The sequence below is a fragment of the Coregonus lavaretus genome (genome assembly GCF_964263955.1).
Source record: "Coregonus lavaretus genome assembly, chromosome: 13".
Lineage (NCBI taxonomy): Eukaryota > Metazoa > Chordata > Actinopteri > Salmoniformes > Salmonidae > Coregonus > Coregonus lavaretus.
This window is the reverse complement of record NC_140000.1, coordinates 39,151,446-39,178,615: the sequence shown is the minus strand read 5'-3', so window position 1 is coordinate 39,178,615 and position 27,170 is coordinate 39,151,446. Positions and strand designations below refer to the sequence as shown.

General features: G+C 44.8%; 1 protein-coding gene across 1 annotated transcript in view; it reads right to left on the bottom strand.

The window, feature by feature from the left end:
• The window catches only part of LOC311140033 (metabotropic glutamate receptor 8-like), a gene marked incomplete at its 5' end in the record, with an annotated part of 79,541 nt that extends 52,695 nt beyond the window's left edge, over positions 1–26,846 (bottom strand). Inside the window, 6 exons of the mRNA XM_084175003.1 lie at positions 139–189; positions 520–720; positions 24,952–25,089; positions 25,461–25,615; positions 25,825–25,960; positions 26,816–26,846. Coding sequence (XP_084031129.1) covers positions 139–189; positions 520–720; positions 24,952–25,089; positions 25,461–25,615; positions 25,825–25,960; positions 26,816–26,846 — 712 coding nt within the window. The remainder of the gene's footprint in view (positions 1–138; positions 190–519; positions 721–24,951; positions 25,090–25,460; positions 25,616–25,824; positions 25,961–26,815) is intronic.
• Positions 26,847–27,170: the final 324 nt, after the last annotated feature.

The following is a 27,170-nucleotide window of genomic DNA, read 5'->3' as shown; positions in this document are numbered from 1 at the left end:
AAGCAGGATAAGTTAGGATAATTAGTTGAGAAATATGAAGAGAGCAGTAGTATTAGTATTAGTAGTATTATCCCTTTCACTGAGAGCCAGTAAAGGGAACTATCACTGAGAGGGAATAGCATGTGTAACCCTACGCACTCTGTGGGAGGACTGCTCTCAGAGAGGATGGATCATGGCTCATGGAGGACACTAGGGGGAAACAAGATGGGGCAAAACGTAAATCATTTCACTAACTACCTCATGAATTACAGTAACCCTGTAATCAAAGCTTAATGAATGTTCAAGATGTCCTTTGATTGGAGGGGGAGAAAGAAAAAGGAGTCATGGATAGGGTGGGTATGATGAGGGAGTGGTGTGTGACTCGAAGTTGAAGTTGATGTTGTGTATGTGGCTGAGCAGTGTGTGTGTGTGTGTGTGTGTGTGTGTGTGTGTGTGTGTGTGTGTGTGTGTGTGTGTGTGTGTGTGTGTGTGTGTGAGAGTGTGCGTGTGTGTGTGTGTGTGCATCCTTGCTCCACTCACCATTAAAGTTGACAGCTCTGATGTGGCTGAGTAGTTCCTTGCCGTCGATGTTGGCCATCTTTGGGCACAGGCCTGGGTATCCATAGCAGAGTTCCCGGTGCATTCGGTGTAGGGCATGGGCCATAGCATACACAGCATCCATCACAAACTGCACCTTCCCCTCCTGCTCGTAGCTTGAGTCCCGACCAACCTTCTCCAGACCTGGGAGAGTGGAGAGAGACAGACGGACAGTCAGCTACACTGTGGAGGGAAATATCCAAGTGTCTATTTGGCAAAGATGCAAAATGTATAACATTACATTATAATGGCATTTTCGTGAAAAAAACACTGACCTTGGTCCCACTGCTTTCACACAAACACAAACATCTGTCGGTACTGGGCATGTTGTTTTATTCAGTTGAGCACACACACAGTGACACACACAAACTAACACACACACACACACACACACACTGACACACGCGAGCACACAAGTGCACACTCACTTTCTTTCTAATGCAGTTGAATATGTGCTTATGTAACTGATAGCATCATTAGCATAATTAGCTAATAAAGAGGCGAAAGCACAAACTCCTAATTGATTATGATGCCTTTCTACCATTTTCATCAAAGTTATTAAAGTGGAACTGCAACAGAAAATGGAAAAAGGGTTGATTTTCAGAAGCAACTAATTTGTATTGAATTCTTTCAGCTTTTTACTCAGCTTTTTACTCACTACAAGCCTTCAGGGAAAGAAAAACTAAAAAATTGTAAATAAAAAACATGCCCGGGCTAGCTTCCACTGTCACGGTTTCGGCCGAGGCTGCTCCTTCTCCTTGTTCGGGCAGGCTTCGGCGGTTGTCGTCTCCGGAGTACTAGCTGCCACCGTTCTATGTTTCTATGTTTGATTGGTTTTGTCTGTTTTGTTACACCTGTTCCTTGGTAGTGTTCATTATGCGTCCTATTTAGTTCTCTTGAGTTTGGTCAGGTGTTGTGTGTAATTGTTCGATGTCACGTGTTGTGTTAGTTCGTTGTTCTGTTCTCTCTGTAATATTTTGTTAGAGAGAGTCCCGCACTTTGTGCGCCTTTATTTTTTGTACTTTACCTTTGTGCGTAAAGTTCGCCTGTTGCCTGTTGCCGTGGTTGACTTGTTCTTTGGACTTCACTAAAGACGTCTGTTCGAAACCTCTGTGTGTCCCGCGTGTGATTCTACGCTACCTCTACACTCAACTGTCGTATATGATGAATGTTGGTCGTCCTTGCTGATGAACAAAAGGGAGTCTGCTCATACTGAACATTGATCATAAGGTTTATTCAGATCACAAGCTTCAGCATGAGTAACAGGTGACATGACACCCGGAGAGCAGTGTCCTCCAATTCTAATGTCTGCTCTAACGTCTCATCGTTTAACCCCTATTTATAAACACTGATGCCCCCTCTTCTGGCCAATCACCAGTCTCCCCTGTCTACAACCCACCTCCTGTCTGTGATATGTGGTATTACACCTAAAACATTCCCTCTTGATACTACCATAAACAACATTCTATTTCTTCATGAAAAACATTTAACAAAGACATAATCTTCAGATACCATACAACCCTGACATAATTACACACCATTACAATGGAATCAGCAGGAGCAACCGCACCCACGGAGATCATCGAGGAGCGCCTTCGTGGACAGGAGGACAGGATTAACCAAATCGGGCACGCTCTGGACAGAGTTATGAACACCCTCCATCGATGGGAGACCAGCGGGGTACCCACACCCCCACCTACCACACCATCACCATCGGTCAGCCCGCCTGTCCAACTTACGGAACCCAGTGGGATTCGGCTCTCGCTCCCGAGGGCGTACGACGGCACCGCTGCTGGGTGTCAGGGGTTCCTGTTGCAAGTTGAACTCTACCTCGCCACCGTACACCCGGCGCCCTCGGGACACGAGAGCGTTTCCGCCCTCATCTCCTGTCTCACCGGCAAGGCGTTGGAGTGGGCCAACGCCGAATGGAGGAGAATAGACGCCGCAACTATCACCTATGCGGAGTCCCCCCGCCGCTTCCGTGCAGTGTTTGACCATCCACCAGAGGGGAAGACGGCGGGGGAGCGTCTATTCTACCTCCGGCAGGGGATGAGGAGCGCGCAGGGTTTTGCACTGGAGTTCCGGACTCTAGCGGCAGATGCAGGGTGGAATGAGCGGGCTCTCATAGATCACTTCCGCTGCAGCCTCCGGGAGGACGTCCGTAGAGAGTTGGCGTGCAGGGATACCACGCTTTCGTTTGACCAATTGGTTGACATGGCCATTCGGCTGGACACCCTGCTCGCCACCCGCGGGCGTCCCGGGTGGGGGTCGCCCATTCCACCCTCCAGCACCTCCGAGCCGAGCCCTATGGAGCTCGGAGGTGCTGGCGCTAGAGAACGGAGGAGAAGGAGCCCAAGGGGGGCCGTCCCCTGCACCAACTGTGGCCGTGGAGGGCACACCGCGGCTAGGTGCTGGGGAGTGTCTCATGGTGGAAGAGAAGGCAGGCCACACATTGGGGAGTCCTCCCAGGTGAGTAGGCGCCCCACTTACCCAGAGCTTTCTGTCGTACACATAACCATACCTGTTTGTTTTCCACAGGTTGCACCTCGTTCCCAGCATAAGGCGCTAGTAGATTCAGGCGCAGCTGGGAATTTTGTAGATCGCAAATTCTGTGTAGAGTTAGGGATCCCTCTCCTTCCGGTAAATAATCCTTTCCCTGTACATGCCCTAGATAGCCGTCAGTTAGGATCCGGTTGATTAGGGAGGTCACAGTGCCACTTAGGATGGAGACGCAGGGGGGTCATGAGGAGACGATTCAGCTCTATCTGATCGACTCTCCTGCGTATCCGGTGGTGCTGGGGCTTCCCTGGTTGATTACACATGATCCTACTATTTCGTGGCGAGAGAGGGCTCTTAAGGGGTGGTCTGCCCAGTGTGAGGGGCTATGTCTGGGTGTTTCCGTAGGGGCGACCTCGGTGGAGAGTCCGAACCAAATGCCCGCAATGCACATTCCCCCCGAGTATGAGGATTTGGCACTTGTGTTTAGCAAGACGAGAGCGGCGCGATTGCCGCCTCATAGACAGGGGGATTGTGCGATAGACCTCCAGGCAGGAGCTGCGCTCCCGCGGAGCCATGTGTATCCTTTGTCACAAGAGGAGAAGAGGGCGATGGAGACATACATTGCCGAGTCTCTGAGACAGGGATACATACGGCCCTCCACTTCACCCGTGTCCTCGAGCTTCTTTTTTTTGAAGAAAAAGGATGGAGGTTTGCGCCCGTGTATTGATTACCGCGGTCTCAATCAGATTACTGTGAAATATAGTTATCCACTCCCTCTGATTGCGACTATGACGGAGTCATTACACGGTGCGCGGTTCTTCACAAAATTGGACCTCAGGAGCGCATATAACTTGGTGCGCATTAGAGAGGGCGATGAATGGAAGACAGCATTTCGTACTACCTCCAGTCATTACGAGTATCTCGTTATGCCATACGGGTTAATGAATGCTCCATCAGTCTTCCAATCCTTTGTAGATGAGATTTTCCGGGACATGCAGGGGCAGGGAGTAGTAGTGTACATAGACGATATTCTGGTGTACAGTTCTACCCGAGCCGAGCATGTAGCCCTGGTGCGCCGAGTGTTGAGGAGGCTGTTGGAGCATGACCTGTATGTCAAGGCAGAGAAATGTCTGTTCTTCCAGGAGTCGGTCTCCTTTTTGGGATATCAGTTGTCTGCGTCAGGGGTGAAGATGGAGGTTGACCGTGTGTCAGCCGTGCGTAATTGGCAAACCCCAACCACGGTTAAAGAGGTGCAGCAGTTCTTGGGTTTTGCGAATTACTACCGGAGGTTTATCCGGGGTTTTGGACAGGTGGCAGCTCCCATAACGTCCCTTCTGAAGGGGGGTCCGGTGCGCTTGCGGTGGTCAGCTGAGGCGGACAGGGCTTTTGGGAGACTGAAGGACCTGTTTACCTCGGCTCCGGTGCTGGCGCACCCGGATCCCGCTTTACCATTCCAAGTGGAGGTGGACGCGTCTGAAGCCGGTATCGGGGCCGTTCTCTAGCAATGGTCCGGCACACCACCTAAACTCCACCCCTGTGCTTTTTATTCGAAAAAGCTCAGTCCGGCGGAGCGTAATTATGACGTAGGGGACAGGGAGCTGTTAGCCGTGGTACAAGCCCTAAAGGTGTGGAGGCATTGGCTTGAGGGGGCTCAACACCCTTTTCTCATTTTGACTGACCACCGTAACCTGGAATACATTCGGGCAGCTAGGAGACTGAATCCTCGCCAGGCTCGGTGGACTATGTTTCTAGCCCGGTTCGTGTTTAAGATCACTTACATCCCTGGGTCCCAGAACGGGAAGGCAGATGCCCTGTCTCGGCGGTATGACACGGAGGAGAGGTCCGTCGAGCCCACTCCCATACTACCTAAGTCTTGTCTGGTGGCACCGGTGGTATGGGAGGTCGATACGGAGATCGAGCGGGCGTTACGCACCGACCCTAGCCCTCCACAGTGTCCGGTGGGTCGGACGTACGTCCCGCTCGAGGTCCGGGATCAACTCATTTATTGGGCTCACATTTCACCCTCCTCTGGGCATCCAGGTATTGGCCGGACAGTGCACTGCCTTAGCACAAAGTACTGGTGGCCAACGTTAGCCAGGGATGTGAGGATTTATGTCTCCTCCTGCTCGGTGTGTGCCCAGTGTAAGGCGCCCAGACACTTGCCCAGGGGTAAGTTACAACCCCTGCCCGTTCCACAACGACCCTGGTCTCACCTCTCGGTGGATTTTGTTACAGACCTTCCCCCCTCACAGGGGAATACCACCATCCTGGTCATTATGGATCGGTTCTCGAAGGCCTGTCGTCTCCTTCCCATGCCGGGTCTTCCTACTGCCCTACAGACCGCTGAGGCTCTATTTACCCACGTCTTCCAGCATTACGGGGTACCCGAGGATATAGTGTCTGATCGAGGCCCCCAGTTTACCTCCAGAGTCTGGAGAGCGTTTATGGAACGGTTGGGGGTTTCGGTGAGCCTTACCTCGGGTAACCACCCGGAGAGTAATGGGCAGGTCGAACGTGTCAACCAGGATGTGGGTAGGTTTCTGAGGTCGTATTGCCAGGGCCGGCCGGAGGAGTGGGCGAGATATGTTCCCTGGGCCGAGATGGCACAGAACTCTCTCCGCCACTCCTCCACTAAACTAACCCCTTTCCAGTGTGTGTTAGGGTACCAGCCGGTTCTGGCACCTTGGCATGAGAGCCAGATCGAGGCCCCTGCGGTGGATGAGTGGGTGTGGTGCTCGGAGGAGACGTGGAACGCTGCACACATCCATCTGCAGCGAGCCATCCGTCGACATAAGACGAGCGCCGATCTCCACCGCAGTGAGGGGCCAGTGTACGCACCTGGAGATCGAGTCTGGCTCTCGACCAGAAACCTGCCCCTCCGCCTGCCCTGCCGGAAGCTGGGTCGGCGGTTTGTGGGGCCTTTTAAGGTCCTGAGGAGATTGAACGAGGTGTGTTACAGGTTACAACTGCCCATTGATTACAAGAATATTAACCCCTTGTTCCATGTGTCTCTCCTCAGGCCGGTGGTAGCTGGTCCACTCCAGGTCTATGAGATAGAAGAGACTCCTCCGCCCCCGTTGGACATCGATGGGGCTCCGGCGTACACTGTTCGGTCCATCCTAGATTCGAGACGCCGGATGGGGGGTCTCCAATATCTCGTGGAGTGGGAGGGGTACGGCCCGGAGGAGCGGTGCTGGGTGCCGAGGAGGGACATCCTAGACCCGTTTCTTCTGACCGAGTTCCATCGTGGTCATCCCACGCGCCCTGCTCCGCGTCTTCCTGGTCGTCCCCGAGGCCGGGGTCGGCGCACGGCTGGATCCGCGCGTCAAGGGGGGGGGGTACTGTCACGGTTTCGGCCGAGGCTGCTCCTTCTCCTTGTTCGAGCAGGCTTCGGCGGTCGTCGTCTCCGGAGTACTAGCTGCCACCGTTCTATGTTTCTATGTTTGATTGGTTTTGTCTGTTTTGTTACACCTGTTCCTTGTTAGTATTCATTATGCGTCCTATTTAGTTCTCTTGAGTTTGGTCAGGTGTTGTGTGTAATTGTTCGATGTCACGTGTTGTGTTAGTTCGTTGTTCTGTTCTCTCTGTAATATTTTGTTAGAGAGAGTCCCGCACTTTGTGCGCCTTTATTTTTTGTACTTTACCTTTGTGCGTAAAGTTCGCCTGTTGCCTGTTGCCGTGGTTGACTTGTTCTTTGGACTTCACTAAAGACGTCTGTTCGAAACCTCTGTGTGTCCTGCGTGTGATTCTACGCTACCTCTACACTCAACCCTGACATCCACACAGCAGGCAAGTCTCACGTGAAGGTGATGCATTAGTAGGAGCAGGACGGACACGCACACACACACACACACACACGCACACACCTGGTTATTCCCTGTGAAGGATACGGACCGAGCTACAATAACAGGGGATGGAGGCTGACTTCACAAGACACCAAACAACTAAGAAGGACTTTGTGGGAGACATCATAGAAATCAGTCCCAATAATTAAAAGCCAATCCAATCGACAGAAGTAATGCTGCCCACAAGGTCCGGAGCAATCCACTCCTTCACTAGGTAATCCCACCAGTCATAGGCACTGACTAATGGGGGACTGACTCATCTTATCCCAAATAGGCTCTGTGAGCTTATCCTATCAAAGAGAGCTCCCAGTGCCTTGAGCTTATAACATGAATAAAGAAGCAGTCCTCTGACATAACCCAGGCCAGTGAACAAACACTGGGGACAGGCGCTGAGCCATCCGACTCAATCTGAATCCCATCCTGGCATTGACTTGACACACTGGAGAGATAGCTACTGTATCACTACTAAGCCCCAGACACACAGCATAAACCCTACAGTCACACACACACACACACATACACATACACACACACACACACACACACACACACACACACACAGCAGGCTTACGGTCCAGCCAACCATATAATCACCCTGTTGAGCTCCTCATAAAGAAAATGGCATCCATCTCAACTCAGTCCCCAGATAAGACTACATGGGGTGCATCCTATTCCCTATATAGTGTACCTTAGGTCTCTGGTCAAAAGTAGTGCACTATATAAACGGAATAGGGTGACATTTCAGACGCAGGCATGGAGGACTAGATACCTTCTGCATTCCCTCTACTGGCTGACAGAGGAGGGTTGGTGCAGCTACTGTCATTACAGAAAACAATGCTGTTATATTTCCTTCAATTGCATCATTACAGTTTATTCCCTCCCTAGCTGACTGGCTGGCAATGTGAGGTGCAGCAGTTGTCATGTTTATGCTCTGTCTGTCCCTGTCTGAACCAGCCATGTGACACACAGGAGATCCAACCCTGTCATACACACGTATGCACGCATGCACACACGTACATACACACACATCCACACACTCTCTCTCTATCTCTCTCTCTCTCACACACACTGCAGCCATCCCCTTTCCCATCACAATCACTGTCAGCTCAGACGTTGGCAGCCTCAGCCCTGCTAAATTAAATTTGCCCGTTCTGCTGTGCTTTAATAATCTGGGAGAACACAGGCGGAAGGCAGGGAGAATTTGCATAGCTCATTGTGACTGTGTAATAATAAGCCTGGCTGTAGAGGCAGATATTTGTTCTCTTACACACATTCACACACACACACACACACACACACACACACACACACACAAAGAAGCGTGCACACAGTCACGCACACACACTTAAACAGCAAGCTAGCAGTTACCATTGTGCTAGTCATTCCAGTCATTGTGCTAATGCTACTTCCTTCAAACTGGACGCAGAGACATAACAATGGTATCCACAAGTTTATCTGACCCTGGGGAAGTAGATAAATGGCTTCATTGCCAAAATCCTGAAGCATCCCTTTAACTCTGCAAACCTGTGGCTATCACACCACCAAGCAGGGAGTCTCAGACCTGCAGTGCTGTGAGATGTGGGTCCATATAGAAAAGACATGCATCCAAACAATCTATCTGGTCTGTCATCAGCAACCAATCAAAGGTGATGTCTTTATAAGTGAAGCAGCTCAACCTGTATTCAATACAATGCTGCCACCAACACTCTTCACTGCAAGCATTGCGCGCGCATAGACAAGATGGCGTATTGAATAGACAGCGGTACAAATCACCTAAAAACATAATATTCAAAATCAGTAAGTTAGACTAAATATTAGCATTTAATATATTCGCAGTTAATACAATTAAATCTGTATAATAACATAAAACAAATCATAAGGCTAGAGAAATATATCGACAAATATTACAACAACACGCAACACTCAAACATGTTGGAAGATAAACGAGGAGAACCAATCTCCAAGAGAAAACGCGACTCGTCGACAGATACAGATGATATATGCTTTTCACCACTGGGTCTGGTAAGTGTGGAAAGTGACCTGTTGATGTCGATAAATGACAAAATGGGCATACTAGAGTTGGTCAGTAAGGATGTAAAGGAGTTGAAAGCTAGTCTTGAAATGAGTGACGAAAAAAGCTGCGATAATGGAGAAAGAAACCAAAAAATTAAAAGTGACAGTCACTAAGATGGAAACGGACGTTAGGGAACTTAAAACCTTCTGAGAGAAGCCTTACTAGACATCCAAACTAGATCAATGAGAGAAAATCTAGTACTTACGGGTATTCAGGAAAAAGAGGGAGAAGTAACTGAGAATATTGTGAAGGACTTCTTTCATACAGTGCTTCAAATCCCACTCGAGGCTGTCGATAAAATCCAACTCGAACGTGTACACCGTTTCGGACAAAGAGGACAGAAATACGAGCATCCAATCGTTGCCAAATGTGCTTTTTTTAAGGATAAAGCAATGGTTAAAAGCCTAGGTAAAAGACTTGCTGGCATGAAAATAGGCATGAATGATCAGTTTCCGAGGGAGATTGCAGAAAGGCGCAAAGTTCTGTACCCAATCTTCAAGGAAAATAGATTAAAAGGGAAACGTGTTGCACTCGTTGTTGATAAACTGTATATTGACAACCAAATGTTCCATGGCTATTCTGAAAGTTCTAATAGAGGAGTCGAATAATGGAACACCCAATACTAGCCATGATAGGGATTGTAATATTAAAGAACATGTATAGTATTTTATAAAAGGATAAGACGATATAACAAGAAAAGATAACAAGCATAATAATACATCTTCAAATACAACTAATTTGTTTTGGCGGACGGTTGTTGTGGTTGGTCCTGTGTTCTCCCTGGCGTCCTTTCCCCCTTGCGGCAGGTGTGGGATGCAGGCGCGCACGTGCGCTTGCGCGCTCGGCCCTTATCCTCCGCAATCAGCCATGTGGTCTGCGGTTTTGTGTTTGGAAAAGTCTGGCGTTAAGTGAGTGAGAGGGGAAATGGTTGCATATCCCAGAACCAACGGGTGTCTATGAGCAGGGGTTGTGAGAGAGAGCTTTCAATTTTGTGTAGATGAAGGATATACATTTTTAAATATAATATACATCTAATCTATTTTTTTATTGTCCTATCATGATGGAACGATCCCCAACCCTATATCCTGGACACCCACCTGAGCGACCCATACACCAAAGAGAAGTTCCCATCTGTTTTATGGACCTGCTGTGAATTGCCTATATGCAGCCTAAACAGAGAAATAAATGCGGTCAGAGACCTACTTGAGCAGCACCGCCCCCTCAAGATTCTGAGCCTGCCTGGCAGGGTTGGTCCTACAAAGCCAGAGCCCCCGATGGGGGAGCATAATATACAAGGAAATTCTCAAAGCTGCTAATGAGAACCTTGACGACCTTGTACCTAGCCGGTGGGGATTCCGGTGGGGTACCCCCACCCAGGTAGTGGCAGTGCTGGCAACACTGGCTGCAGTATCCCATGGGGAGGGGGTCACACTCGGACAATCAGAGAGGGGGCTTACTATTGTGGCCCAAGTGGCACAAAATAATCAAAGGTATGACTGCACAGAGATGCTTGGGAAAATGGTTACAACGGGGGACCAGAGTGTTTGTGTCTCAGGTGAAGAGGGTGGATCTGATCTCCATCACCTAGGACTTAACATAGATTAAATAGATTAATCAAATCTCACATTGTTGTTCACTTTTGCTCAATCTTGCATGCTTCCTCAAACGGCTGTAACTGTATATGCATTCGTAAGTCAGGTCCTTTCTTGAGTTGGCTCTGGGATGTATCAACCAACCATTGAGCATCTGATCTTGTGGCTGGTTGTGGGGGGGGGGGTTGAGTGTGTGAGTGTTTGTGTGAGTTTGTGTCCCGCATCTGTTGGGTATTGGGTTGAATCACAGTGGTTGTTTGTTGAAGTGGTAGTTGCTTGTTAAAAATGTAATGTAATACAATGGCAATTCGGGTTATAGGTTAAAATCCTACGCATGAACTGCCGACATTATTACGCACATTAATTGATAATGATGGAGAATAAGATATGCAAGATATTTGAATATATATTTTTTAAATAGCTATATAAATATATTGAGGTGAGAGCATTGGAAATGCTTTTGGTGGTTGACCTGCATCTGTTTTGTGGGTGGCACTATGTGATGTTTTCGATGGATGGGTCCTGGCCCCTCGGGGGCATAGGGATCCGGGGGGACAGGGGTGGTATGCTGATCACTGGGATGACGGCCCAACTTGGGATGGGGAGGGGTTTTAGAGGGGGAATTAGTGGAGAACAATTGGAGGGTTATTTAGTAACATTGCAAATATCATGGTATAGCTATATGGACACTCAATCACTATGGTATTTTCTATTGGTAAATTTACAAACATATATAATGACAAATAGATTTGAAACTTGTATCTCATTATGGTATGTGGTGAAATAAGTATAGCCAGTTATAATTGTAATGGCTTAGCAGATAATAACAAAAGAAGAACAATATTTACATGGCTCAAAGAGAAGGAATATAATATCTATTGTTTACAGGAAACCCATTCAACAATTCTAGATGAAGTTGCGTGGAAAAAGGAATGGGGGGGGGGGGGGGGGGGGGGGGGGGCAAATATAATTCTCCCATGGCTAAGAAACTCAAAAGGGGTGATGACATTAATTAACAGTAATTTCGATCCGAATGTGCAAATTGTCCAAACAGATACGCAAGGTAGATGGATTATTTTAAATATGTTATTGGACCATAAACAAATATGGCTCATTAACCTTTAAGGACCAAATAATGATGATCCACACTTCTTTGAAAATATATATAATAAATGATTGACCTTGCAAGCAATTCAAGACTCTATTATTATGGTGGGAGATTATAATACCATTTTAAATAGCTCAATGGACCGTAAAGGAAATCACACTACATACAATCACCCTCATGCTCTTAAGGAAATCGTGAATGTCATGGATACATTAGAACTAGTAGATATATGGAGGCTTAAATATCCTGATCTAGTGAGATATACATGGCGGAGACTCAATCAAGCTAGTCGTCTTGACTTCTTTCTTATGTCATTCTCATTGGCACCAAAAGTTTAAAAAGTGTTGATAGGGGACAGAATGCGGTCAGACCATCATATAATTGGCATATACATTACTCTTACTGAATTTCCACATGGGCGAGGATATTGGAAATTTAATCAAAGCCTATTGGATGATAACTTGTTTTTAACTAGGACAGAGGAATTTGTAACTGATTTTTTCCGACATAACATAGGTACAGCAAATCCCCTTATTGTATGGGACACCTTTAAATGTGCCTTTAGAGACCATTTCAATTCAGTACTCATCTCGAAAACAAAAGCAATTTAGGTCAAAAGAGTCCACACTAACAAAGGAAATAGAAGTTATAACAGAACAGATAGATATCAATGAAAACTGTAACATAGAGGCTCAGAATAAATTAGAGGAAAAACAAAAATAAATATATTATATATTATAAAAAATTAAGCAAACTGGATGGAATATGGGGAAAAATGCACCAAATTATTTTTTAATCTTCAACATAGGAATGGTACCAAAAATAATTTCTTGAAACTGGTTACAAATGACGGAGTAACCCATGATTCACCAAATTATATTTTGAAGGAGGAAACAAAGTACTTTAAGCATATGTTTTTGTTTCAGTCGCCTCCATCTCCTCTAACTGAAGCAAATTGTAAAGATGTATTCTCTATTGATAATGTAAAATGAACAGCCATACAGAAAGACTCGTGTGAATGTGAAATTACAGAGGAGGAACTTCTGGATGCAATTAAAGACTTTAAGTCCGGGAAAACTCCAGGGTTGGATGGCATACCAGTCAAGGTATACCAAACCTTTTTTGATATACTCAGAGGACCGTTATTAGCATGTTTTAATCACTCCTATGTAAATGGTAGATTATCAGACACTCAAGAAGAAGGTCTGATTTAATTATTACTGAAACAGGATACAAGTGGAAAATATAAAGATCCAGTCCATTAAAAAAATTGCCGGCCCCTTACACTTCAGTGTTGTAATGCAAAAATTCTAGCAAAATGTATAGCGCATAGAATTAAAAAGGTATTGTTGGACATTGGATCTCTGCATGTGCAGTGTACATGTACATATTACCTCAACTACCTCAACTAGCCGGTGCCCCCGCACATTGACTCTGCAACGGTACCCCCCTATATATATAGCCTCCCTACTGTCACTTTATTTTACTTCTGCTCTTTTTTTTCTCAACACTTTTTTTGTTGTTGTTTTATTTTTACTTTTTTTTGTTAAAAATAAATGCACTGTTGGTTAAGGGCTGTAAGTAAGCATTTCACTGTAATGTCTGCACCTGTTGTATTCGGCGCATGTGACCAATAAAATTTGATTTGATTTGATTTGATTATTCCTTCTAATCAGACAGGTTTTTTACATGGGCGATACATTGGAGATAATATAAGGCAAGTACTGGAAACAATAGAACACTATGGAAAATGTGGGAAACCAGGCCTACTATTGATAGCAGACTTCGAAAAGGCATTTGATAAAGTATGACTGGGGTTCATATATAAATGCCTGGAGCATTTCAATTTTGGACAATCTCTTATAAATTGGGTTAAAATCATGTATAGTAACCCTAGGTGTAAAATAGTAAATAATGGCTATTTCTCAGAAAGTTTTAAACTGTCAAGAGGAGTGAAACAAGGTTGTCCACTATCGGCATATCTGTTTATTATTGCCATCGAGATGTTAGCTATTAAAATCAGATCCGAAAATAATATCAAGGGATTGTAAATCCAGGGCTTAAAAACAAAGGTGTCATTGTACGCTGATGATTCATGTTTTCTTTAAAATCCACAACTTGAATCCCTCCACAGCTTCATAGAGGATCTAGATACATTTTCGAACCACTCTGGATTACAACCAAATTATGATAAATGTACTATATTACGTATTGAATCACTAAAAAATACAATTTTTACATTACCTTGTAGTTTACAAATAAAATGGTCTGATGGTGATGTGGATATACTCGGAATACATATCCCAAATGAAATAATTGATCTCACTCCAATACATTTTAATAGAAAGTTAGCAAAAATAGATAAGATCTTGCTACCATGGAAAGGTAAATACCTGTCAATTTGTGGAAAAATCACCCTGATTAACTCTTTAGTATTATCCCAGTTTACCTATTTGCTTATGGTCTTGCCTACGACTAGCGATCAGTTTTTGAAATTATATGAGAAAAAAATATTCCATTTTATTTGGAACGGCAAGCCAGACAAAATTAAACGGGCCTATTTATATAATGAATACGTATTCGGAGGACAGAAATTATTAAATATTAAAGCATTAGACCTATCACTAAAAGCTTCAGTCATACAACAATTATACTTAAATCCGAACTGGTTCTCTAGCAAACTAGTAAGATTGTCTCACCCAATGTTCAAGAAGGGACTTTTTCCCTTTATTCAGATTACAACTCCTCACTTTCAGGTATTTGAAAAGGAAATAATCTCCCAATTATCACTATTTCTAAAACAAGCCATAGAAAGTTGGTTGCAATTTCAATTTATTCCTCCAGAAATGACAGAACAAATATTGCAACAAATATTGTGGTTAAACTCAAATATACTAACTGATAAAAAACATAATTTTTTGAGAAAATGTTTAAAAAAGGTATAATCTTCGTAAATGATATTATCGGTAGGAATGGTGGAGTTATGTCGCACATGCAGCTAACAAAAACATATGGAAATATCTGCTTTACCCAAAATGACAACCAAATAATTGCAGAATTACGGCAAAAATGGAAGAGGAAAGTGGAAGGAGGAAAAAGTAAGGAACTTGTCTGTCGGCCTTGCATTAAAGAACATAATTGGTTAAAGAAAATTGTGATAAATAAAAAAGTTTACCAGTTTCATTTAAGGACCAAAAGATTGACAGCCTTCCCATATAGATTGCAAAATAGTTGGGAAGAGATTTTTGACGTACCGATTCCATGACATAGTGTTTATGAACTGATACGCAAAACGACGCCGGATTCAAAACTTTGAATTTTTCAATTTAATTGATTATATACATTTTTGCTACCAATATAATGTTATTTGTATGGGGGATACAATCTTCCCAGCTCTGCAGATTTGGCTGTGAAGGGACAGAATCATTAGATCAATTGTTTTGGTACTGTCCATTTGTACCTTGTTTCTGGACACAGGTCCAGGAATGGCTGAAGGATTGCAATATTTGCATGGAGCTGACCCTGCAGATAGCACTACTGGGTGATCTGAAAAGTCATAGTCAATCGATCAATAATAAAATAATACTTTTAGCAAAAATGTTTATTTTCAATTCACAAACTGTAGAAACAATGAGAATAGAAAGGTTCAGAACTTTTGTAAAACATTACAGTACAGTTGAAAAATATATGGCAAATAGAAATCCAATATGGATGGTGTTAAGAGATAGATGGGAGGTGTTGAATGGAGCTGAAGGATGGGACTAATAACTACATTTACATTTACATTTTCGTCATTTAGCAGACGCTCTTATCCAGAGCGACTTACAAATTGCAACTACGACTAATAACAACAAGATAACTAGTGTAAGACATGCTGTGTCCATAATAAGTATATAGGTTATATATTGTGAGCTTTTGTGAAAGAGCACAGTTAGAAAGATATGGCATATAGAAGCATACCAGATGGACATCATGAAAATGATCGGAGGAAGTTCAGGAGTAAAAACAAACAAAATATAATTATTGACTGTGTCCATAAAATGTATATAGTATGTATAAGCATGAAGTAGAGGCCTAAGCATTGTTGTTCACTAGTTTACTTCAATTAGGGAAAGGATTGTGGGGTTGGAAAGTAATAAAGGGAAATATTTATATTTTTAAAGGATATGTATGTATATATATATGTATATGCGTATATGTATGTATGTGCATGTATGTATATATATATATATATATATATATATATATATATATATATGCGAGAGAGAAAAAAATAAAAAAACATATGGGGGATTGGAAGTGATGCAGACAATTACATTGATGGAAGTTACAATCTATCTGCAATATTAAAGCTGATCTACCCCCTAAAAATATATATATATATAAAATACAATAAAATAAAACACTCTTCACTGCAAAAGCAACCATCAGTACCACGAAGCAAACAGTACAGGACAGGATTGACTTACTTCAGGGCCAAATTCAGAGTAGGCGTGCTGATCTAGGATCAGTTCTGCCATTTAGATCATAGATCAGCAGGACTCCTTCTCTGAGACGCTTCCCCTTCCAGGTCTCAGAGAAGGTGATGTCACTTAAGACAAGGTTACCTCACCTTTATCAACATCATGCACTGAAAAACACCAATGCTGCATATTTTTTACAAGACATAGATTACCTACACACCCACACCCATATCAGGACATAAATCACTCACACACACACATATAGAAAAACACTGCACATGCAGAGATCCAATAGTCTGAGTGGATTGACAGGCTAATGCCAGTATGGTAATATGCTAAATGCTGTGATTTATCTGTAGGGAACAATATGTCACCTTAAGTAGTGATTGATGGCAACATGGCTGACAGACGACCTAATGATTCGAACAAGCTTCTCAATTAAACGTCAATTAGGATTGCAAATTCAATCACCCCCGCCCCCCCCCCCTCTCTCTCTCTCTCTCTCTGACAACTCTCTCTCTCTCTGACAACTCTCTATTTCTCTCTCTCTTCCTCTCGCTCTGTCTATTTCTTTCTCTGTCTTCACAGCACCGAGCCTTTCCATTTCTCTTTCTGTTCAACACAGGGCACTTTCCCCACTTTATAAAGATGAAAATCAAATACATTATTAAAAAGGGAAAGTATTTTATAATAATTACAAAAAAAAACACCACACGTTTTGATTCAGATGGTGATGAATATATTAGCATAAAGGCATGAGATGAACACAGTATTCATTTATCACACACATCCTGAACATGTCAGGATCCTGCTGACAAGATGAGAGAACATGCCCAGGGTACTACTCCCATTCACAGATGTACATGCACACAAACACACACACACACACACACACACACACACACACACACACACACACACACACACACACACACACACACACACACACACACACACACACACACACACACACACACACACACACACACGCTGTACAGACACAAACACGCTCTCTCACACACACATAGGCACACAAATGTATGCACAAACATAATGCCTTCATAAATGCTTACACATATACATGGGCGCACTGACTGACACACGTTGACTATGATAATGTGCTGTACATCTCCAGCCATAAACCATCATCTGCTCCTATTTCGCCTGACGCACACACATAAAACTCCACTGCATTAATGAACAAGCTCCAACTCACAGCCACAACTCTTCTCCAACATCTTCTCGCTTTCCCTTAAAAAATAAAGCGCCTATCCGCCAAGACAGACGATAATCAATAGGCCAAAATATACAGATAGTGACAACAGTGATCTTGAGCCAAGCATTAAACCATGGTATGAGCATTCTTCATCACATTCAACACCAGTAAAGACAGCATAAACCCGACTCTTAAGATCTCATCAGAGGGAGAATATGTCCCTGTGACTGGAGCTAGGGTTTAGTCTAGTGTTGGAAGAGAAAGAGAATTCATGACTTAGACATTACCAGTGACAAAGTAAATTCATATTTTAAATGCTCAACATACTGATCATCTCCTCTTCTACCCCTCACTCCAACTCTCCTCTCCTTTACCTCACGTCCAAACAGAGGATTTGCAGAAGACAGAAAGAGAGAGAGAGAGAAAGAGAGAGAGACAGCGAGAAGCAGGAACGTTAAGAGAAAGAGAGAAAGAGAGAAAGAGGAAAGAGAGTGGAGGAGAGGAGAGAGAGGGGGAGGAGGACGTTACCACCGGAGAGAAATGCTATTGTTAAAAGTAAGCTGGACCGTGAAATCGTATTACTGGACAACGGTTGTTCTCCCTCACTCATGTCACAGGCACAAGTGGGCTGTATTTGTGTGAATGTGTGTGTGTGTGTGTGTGTGTGTGTGTGTGTGTGTGTGTGTGTGTTTGAGCGCACCTGAGACTCTGACATCAATCTAACAGGTACAAGCCCAGTGGAGCAGCCAGGCGGAGACACACACACAGGTGTGCAGCCAAGCCAGGTCCTCTGTGGGCTGCCAGTTGTCCCCGTTGTGACTAATGAAGCTGTGTTTAGTTTAATGAAGATCAGGCAGGTCACATGGTGCGAGCACAGCTGCTCACCTGGAGAGAACTGGCAGGATCCTCTCTTTCTCTCTCTCTCTCTCTCTCTCTCTCTCTCTCTCTCTCTCTCTCTCTCTCTCTCTCTCTCTCTCTCTCTCTCTCTCTCTCTCTCTCTCTCTCTCTCTCTCTCTCTCTCTCTCTCTCTCTCTCTCTCTCTCTCTCTCTCTCTCTCTCACTCTCACTCTCTCTCTCTCACTCTTCTCTCTCTTGCTCTGTTCTTACAGTCTCTTTCTCCCTCATTCTCTGCCACTCTTTCAGTTATATCTCTCAAAGGTGTGTGTGTGTCAGCAGCAGTAGAGCAGCCAGGCTGATAGGAGTGTGGTGTTGGTGGCAGAAGTGGTCTCCTAGTATAGAAGCATTATTCAGAGGTAACACTGATGGATGTCCTGCTGAACACACTGTGATGGCCCTGCTTGCTGCAGTCAGCTCTGCTCCCCATCTATAACGAGAGCAACGTACACACACACATGCACACACGCATATAAGAGCGCACACACACACACATGCACGCATGCATGTGTACACACAGACACACACACTCACTGCCTGCTACAAAAAGAAGTGGTCTGCCATCTGTGACTAAGCAAACACAAGCACAACTCGAGTGAGAAAGAGTTTAAACCAGAGCCCCAGGTAATCCATTGAGGGTATTTGTCTTGAGTTGAGATACAGTATGGGCTGGCAGATGTGATCATTGGACTAAATGAGGAGAAGGAGTAGGCCGAAACGGAGCCTGGGTCTCAATTAGAAAGCCCTAGCAGATGGCAGGGTGACTGTGAGAGCGAAAGAACACTGATGATCCTCTTCTCATAACTTGCTGGTTCAAGGATTGTTTATTATCCTACAAACAGGGGCTTAATGGAGAACTGTGGCAGTGCTGCTGTCCACACAAACACCCACTGAGAGGTAAGGGTGCTTTATCCTTCAGCCAAACAGAGGTGTACCAACAAATATGTTCCCTTTCTATCCGTCTATCAACCTTTCCTGCCCCCTAATTCTAGGTTGTTTGTTCGTGCAAGCGTGCTTGCTTATGTGCTGCCTGGCTGCCTGCCTGTGTTCTCCCTCCCTCCCTCCCTCCCTGCCTGTCTGCCTGCCTGTGTTCTCCCTCCCTCCCTCCCTGCCTGGCTGTCTGCCTGTGTTCTCTCTCCCTCCCTCCCTGCCTGTCTGCCTGCCTGTATCTCCTCCCTCCCTGCTTGTCTGCCTGCCTGTGTTCTCCCTCCCTCCATCCCTCCCTGCCTGTCTGTGTTCTCCCTCCCTCCCTCCCTGCCTGTTCTCCCTCCCTCCCTGCCTGTCTGCCTGCCTGTGTTCTCCCTCCCTCTCTGCCTGGCTGTCCTGCGCCCTAATTCCAGCGTGTGGACCTCTGCTTCATTGCCTCTGTCAGAGCCAATCCCGTTTACCGGTGAGCGGATTCGTTTAGGCCCCTGTGAGGAAATCACCCCGCGCAGCAACAACTGGGTGATAAATTGAGGGATCAGGCAGCTTTAGCTCTCAGACTGCTGACGGCTCCATCCTTCAGACCATCACACACACACAGGAATAAAGAAAAGAAGATGTTACTCCCCAGTGCTTCTGTGAGCAGTGTTTTGATATAGAATCAACCACTCTAAAAGAGACTTGTGTTCCCTCTGTTATCAGCCAAGACTCTGATGAACTTCCAGGACATTTCAGGCAGAGATTCTCAACATGGTGTGTGTGTGTGTGTGTGCGTGTGTGTACGTTGTAAATACAAGTGTTGATTGAGGTCTATAGGGTTGTGTCAGAGGGTGATACTCATTAGCTCACTGTATTCATGTATTCTCAGCAGAAAGACAAGAGAGGGGTGGAGAGGGCTCACACGCACACACACACACACACACACTCTGCTAGCTGTCACGACAATGACCCCAAACAGCAGGATCGAGCCGAGGCAGCTGATTGGTTTCCGTGTTGATGTTGCGAAGGTCATGAACTCTCGCACTAGAAATTAATCGACTCTGACACTCCACGCCACTACAGGGCTCTCCATAAACAGACACACCAGGGACAGTCACCAGAGCACTGGCCCCTATCTACCTTTGGCTGAGCGCCTACTACAGTGGCTTCAAAATGAGAGGACAGCGAGCGAGTGAGAGAGAGAGAGAGAGAGAGAGAGAGAGAGAGAGAGAGAGAGAGAGAGAGAGAGAGAGAGAGAGAGAGAGAGAGAGAGAGAGAGAGAGAGAGAGAGAGAGAGGGCATGTTCCAGCTTTATACACAAGCTCAAAGAGAACCACCTGGATTAAAAGTGTTGCACTAAACAAACAAGCACACACAGTCATACTGATGTCAAGAGGTGCTGCTGACTCAGCTGTTTGTGTATGATTTTCCTGCAGCCTGCGACAGGTGCAGATAAAACTGCTCACACAGCTTACTGTTTAAAACTCTATCCCCTACACACACACACACACACACACACACACACACACACACACACACACACACAAACACACTGGCTACAATAACACAGCACATAACCATTCAGCCCGATACACGCTACAAACACTAAAACAACCTATTCCCCATATAGAGGGGAGGAGGGAGAGTGAGGGATAGACATAAAGGATAAAGAAAGAGAAAAAGAAAGAGAGAGAGAGCAGAGAGAGATAGATAAAGAGAGAGAGGAGAGAGAGAGATACTTAAAGAGAGAGAGAGGCTATACTTAAACTCTTTAACATCTTCCCCAATACTTGGAACCAAGGACTGATCACCCCAATCCACAAAAGTGGAGACAAATTTGACCCCAATAACTACTGTGGGATATGCGTCAACAGCAACCTTGGGAAAATCCTCTGCATTATCATTAACAGCAGACTCGTACATGTCCCTACTGAAAACAATGTACTGAGCAAATGTCAAATTGGCTTTTTACCATATTACCGTACGACAGACCACGTATTCACCCTGCACACCCTAATTGACAAACAAAGAAACCAAAACAAAGGCAAAGTCTTCTCATGTTTTGTTGATTTCAAAAAAGCTTTTGACTCAATTTGGCATGAGGGTCTGCTATACAAATTGATGGAAAGTGGTGTTGGGGGAAAAACATACGACATTATAAAATCCATGTACACAAACAACAAGTGTGCAGTAAAAATTGGCAAAAAACACACACATTTCTTTCCACAGGGCCGTGGGGTGAGACAGGGATGCATCTTAAGCCCCACCCTCTTCAACATATATATCAACGAATTGGAGAGGGGACTAGAACAGTCTGCAGCATTCGGCCTCACCCTACTAGAATCTGAAGTCAAATGTCTACTGTTTGCTGATGATCTGGTGCTTCTGTCCCCAACCAAGGAGGGCCTACAGCAGCACCTAGATCTTCTGCACAGATTCTGTCAGACCTGGGCCTTGACAGTAAATCTCAGTAACACAAAAATAATGGTGTTCCACAAAAGGTCCAGTTGCCAGGACCACAAATACAAATTCCATCTAGACACCGTTGCCCTAGAGCACACAAAAAACTATACATACCTCGGTCTAAACATCAGCGCCACAGGTAACTTCCACAAAGCTGTGAACAATCTGAGAGCCAAGGCAAGAAGGGCCTTCTATCTATGCCATCAAAAGGAACATAAAATTCGTCACACCAATTAGGATCTGGCTAAAAATACTTGAATCAGTTATAGGACCCATTGCCCTTTATGGTTGTGAGGTCTGGGGTCTGCTCACCAACGAATAATTCACAAAATGGGACAACACCAAATTTAGACTCTGCATGCAGAATTCTGTAAAAATATCCTCCATGTACAACATAAAACACCAAATAATGCATGCAGAGCAGAATTAGGCCGATACCCACTAATTATCAAAATCCAGAAAAGAGCTGTTAAATTCTACATCCACCTAAAAGGAAGTGATTCCCAAACCTTCCATAACAAAGTAATAACCTACAGAGAGATTAACCTGGAGAAGAGTCCCCTAAGCAAGCTGGTCCTGGGGCTCTGTTCACAAACACAAACAGACCCCACAGAGCCCCAGGACAGCAACAAAATTAGACCCATCCAAATCATGAGAAAACAAAAAGATAATTACTAGACACATTGGGAAGAATTAACAAAAAAACAGAGCAAACTAGAATGCTATTTGGCCCTAAACAGAGAGTACACAGTGGCAGAATACCTGACCACTGTGACTGACCCAAACTTAAGGAAAGCTTTGACTATGTACAGACTCAGTGAGCATAGCCTTGCTATTGAGAAAGGCAGTCGTAGGCAGACCTGGCTTTCAAGAGAAGACAGGCTATGTGTACACTGCCCACAAAATGAGGTGGAAACTGAGCTGCACTTCCTAACCTCCTGCCAAATTTATGACCATATTAGAGACACATATTTCTCTCAGATTACACAGATCCACAAAGAATTCGAAAACAAACCCAATTTTGATAAACTCCCATATCTATTGGGTGAAATACCACAGTGTGCCATCACAGTAAGCAAGATTTGTGACCTGTTGCCACAAGAAAAGGGCAACAAGTGAAGAACAAAAACCATTGTAAATATAATCCATATTTATGTTTATTTATTTTCCCTTTTGTACTTTTAACTATTTGCACATCATATGACATTTGAAATGTCTTTATTCTTTTGGAACTTTTGTGACCTCACTCTAAGTCATTGCTATTTTTTACCAGTGGTTTCTCCTCAGAGGAAGATAAAACGATACTAAATATATTCACGTCATCAAATAATTGATTAAAACACATTGTTTTGCAATGAAGGTCTACAGTAGCCCCAACAGCAGTCTCTGGGGTAGCACCATGGTGTAGCCGGAGGACAGCTAGCTTCCGTCCTCCTCTGGGTATATTGACTTCAATACAAAACCTAGGTGGCTCAAGGTTCTCACACACTTCCATAGACTTACACAGTAATTAAAAACTTCCGGAGGATGTCCTTCAATCTATCAGAGCTCTTGCAGCACGAACTGACATGTTGTCCACCCAATCAAGGATCAGAAATTGAATCTCGTACCGAACGCATAAGCTACAGCTAGCTATCACTGCAGTGCATAAAATGTGGTGAGTAGTTGACTCAAAGAGAGAGGAAGACAATAGTTCAAAAATGAAGGACAAGCAAGAGAGAGAGAGAGAGAGAGAGAGAGAGAGAGAGAGAGAGAGAGAGAGAGAGAATTCGTCATTTTTTTCACTTTCACTTACTTAGCTAGCAAATGCAGCTAGCTAGTTCAGTCTACTCAAAGTCCCGGCTCAAACAGAGGGATGCTATGTTAGCTAGTTGGCTATGACTATCCAACACAACACTGGAACTCTTCCAAGTCATGGTAAGCTTTTGGTTTTACTAATTTATTGCCACCGGGGCCCGCCGGTGTAACTGCTAAACTGCTTGATTGTAGCGGATTTGTTTACTAACTCGTTAGTTCTATTAGCTACGTTGACTATGACGTTACTTTAGCTAATATGGTGACAACGATGTAGGCTGTGTGTAGTGGTTATGGTTTGGCTTGGAACGTTTTTTTTGCCTGGTCACATACAGCTGATGTGTTTTGCATTGAAGTCCACAAGCGAAGGGAAAAGGTGAGAGGAAGAGAGCGCATAGATGCAAGAAGGAATACAACGTGGCTGCTATGAAAGTGAACTGTGTTTATGCGTAATCAGGGGTACTTTCTGCCATTTCTGTTTCTTAAACGGAAGCAAACGGAACAAAATGGGGATAAACATAACAGAATTTGTTCAATAGAAACTCTTGTTTGCAACTGTTGGACTAACGATTACACGGTAGATCAGCTAGATGCAGGCAAGAGTGTGCAAGGCGGTATTGAGTGTGTCACTGTCTGTCACCTCAAATTTTTCTCTCGACCTGTGTGCACCTACGTTGTAAACTTTCATTCATAGGCTAGGTTGTAGCAACCTCATGATGGGAATAGGGCAAATTTGAGTATCATGTAGTAGCCTAAACCTAGCGATGTTACATTGAGCTGGGTGAATGGAATATGAATGACAGTCATGCAATATGCTGTAATAGAAATAAAGCCATGCTCATGAAAAAAAATTACCGTCCTCCCTCATCTTAAACAGCACCGACTGCCACAGTTCTTCACCACATGTATAAGTGGACCTTCAGGACACAGGGCTAGCGAGCTGTGATGGAGTCAGACACTGGAAAACCTCCAAATGTCGTTTGGAACCAAAATATCAGCTGTGTTTCGACACACACCGATACACACATTGTCACTGATACACACACACCATTCTACAAGCCCACACTGCACAGACTGTGTGAACACACACTGTCACACACTATTTCACACACAGTTATACACACCAACAAACACTGTTCTACAAGCCCAAACTGCACAGACTGTGTACACACACTGTCACACACAGTTCTCTCCAGACTCATCCATGCAGGACCAGCCAAGGGGCTCTACTGTACTCTACATATCATTTCATGTTATTTGCACAGAGCTCTGAGCACACAGAGGGTGTTCATATAGAACAAACCATTCTCCTTAGAGAGTAAAGCTATCATGCTCAATGACGTGTGAACAGAGTTAATATTAAGTAGTCTGTCTAAGGATGATTATAGGGCATTAACTCTTCTGCCAGCCTACATTACCCATACTCCTCTGCTTTACTACTATTTCTGGCCTACACTACCCACCCTTCACCACTGTACTGAGCCAATACCCATCCTCCTGTGCTCCAGTGCCATATTATCTTACCTGTGCATTTCTTGGGGCTTCCGGGGCGCTTGCCATGCATCCCCAGCTTGCAGCCGAAGTTCTCCTCCCAGAACTCAGCGAACCACACGTTCCTTCTGTTGTTGGACAGAGAGCGGCTCCGGAAGTAACGGTCAAATGCTGTGGGGGAGATGGGGAGGAAGGAAGACAGGAAGGGGGACATGACAGAGGAGAGGAAGGAGGAGGAAGGAGAGGAGAGGAGAGGAGAGGAGAGGAGAGGAGAGGAGAGGAGAGGAGAGGAGAGGAGAGGAGAGGAGAGGAGAGGAGAGGAGAGGAGAGGAGAGGAGAGGAGAGGAGAGGAGAGGAGAGGAGAGGAGAGGAGAGGAGAAGAGAGGAGAGGGGGGTAGAGGAGGGGTCAGTGAGTGACATAACATGTAAATACAGACCTGTAAACATCTGGTATGATGTGATGTCAACCTTGTTGAGGGTATACTGTGTCTTTAACTCTTTCCCCTCAAAACACTATCATCTAAAATGGCTTCTGTCTGTACCGTCCACGGAGGCTCGTTTGGGCAGGATGGTAACAGCTCCCTCAGCCACCAGCTCCTGGCCAATCACAGGAGAGATTTTGGAGCCCCAGCTGTCTGACCCCACCCACAGGAAGTGACCAGTCTGGTTGTTGTGCTTGGCCGCATCCAGGATACGCCTGAGAGAGGGATAGAAAGAGAGAGAAAGGGGGTAGGGAGAGGGGGAAGGAGAAAGAGGAAGGGAGAGAGAAAGAGTCAGGACTAGAGTCACGACCGACACTTGGTATATCGGGGTATAAGGGTACAGGGGTGTGTATGTAGTGGTGTAGGGATAGGCTATAGAGGTATAGGTGTAGTTGTGTGTTTTTTGGGGGGCTGTACAAAATACCGTATGTCGTCCTCGTTGGCGAACATAATGACAGCCCTGGCGTTGGACGTCTCCAGCAGACGCATGATGATCTTATCAAACTCCCCTGGCTTAGGTTCACGTGGGATCTTCAGAGACTGGGCTATACACACCCCACCTAGAGGGAGAGAGGGAGAGAGAGAGGGAAAGAGAGAGAGAGAGAAAAAGAAGGAGAATATATTAGTATCTGAATCATCCTCATCAATATGAGTACATTGTAAACAGCATTGTGACTCCCACTGCTGTGAAAGAGAAAGACAAAGAGAGCTATTAGTGTTGTTGGTCACATCCCTAATCCTGAAGTGGAAGCCTGTTGCCTTCTCGCCAGCGCACAGAACCAGGATTTATACAAACACAGCATGACAGGACATATTGGAGCGGACACACACACACACAGCCATATATAATATTTAATGTTGCTGTTAATAACTTGAAACGTGATATGGGGGAGTGTGTGTGTGTGTGTGTGTGTGTGTGTGTGTGTGTGTTGGAGTCTCCTCAGCCAGTCTCATTAAGTTCCAGGCCATTAAATTAACATCTGTAGTGTCTGCGGAGCTCTGTATTACTGTACTTAATCAGAGCAGCGTTCTCTCCACTCACACACACACACACACACACAAAATCCTGTAGAAAAAGACTAATTAGCACCAAATGAATGCCCTCTCTAGAATAATGGCTGGTGTGAGACACCCTCCAACAGGCCTGCTTCTGTTCTGTTGCTCCTCACTGCAGTCGGTCTCATAATAGGGCTACGCAATGTGTTGTACTGGGGATTGATAGGTCATTAATAACTGTCCCATAGAGGAGAAAGGTTCCCAAATACAGACAAAGCATCTGCCTCACCACTGTGCTATTAAAGTTGTATCTTCCATGTCAATTTATTTGACCCTTCAACCAACAATTTTGACAACATATTCAAAATACCATGTATCCATTTTTTGTCATTCATGTCAGTCACTGGGCTGTTTGTCACCTTCAAACCCATCTCTCAACTCATCTCTCATGTGAACTAACCATAGTCATTACACTCTGAATAAACAGAGCCTCGATCACAATTCAATTAACATTAATTTCATAGTGGTTTCTCACATTCACACTCTCAAAGCCTGGTCCCGATTTCCAAAAACTGAAAAATTGCTCTTTCATGTGCCGAAAAACTGTTTATCAAAGAAAAACAAATTATTATGCACCCAGAGTTAACTTTCAAACGCTTCATTTTTTTATGGATGGTACTTGTTATCATCAACAGGTAGGGACCAGTGTGAGTATGTTTTCTACAAACACACAAACCCCATCGCTTACAGAGAACCCAGCATTGCAGAACATCT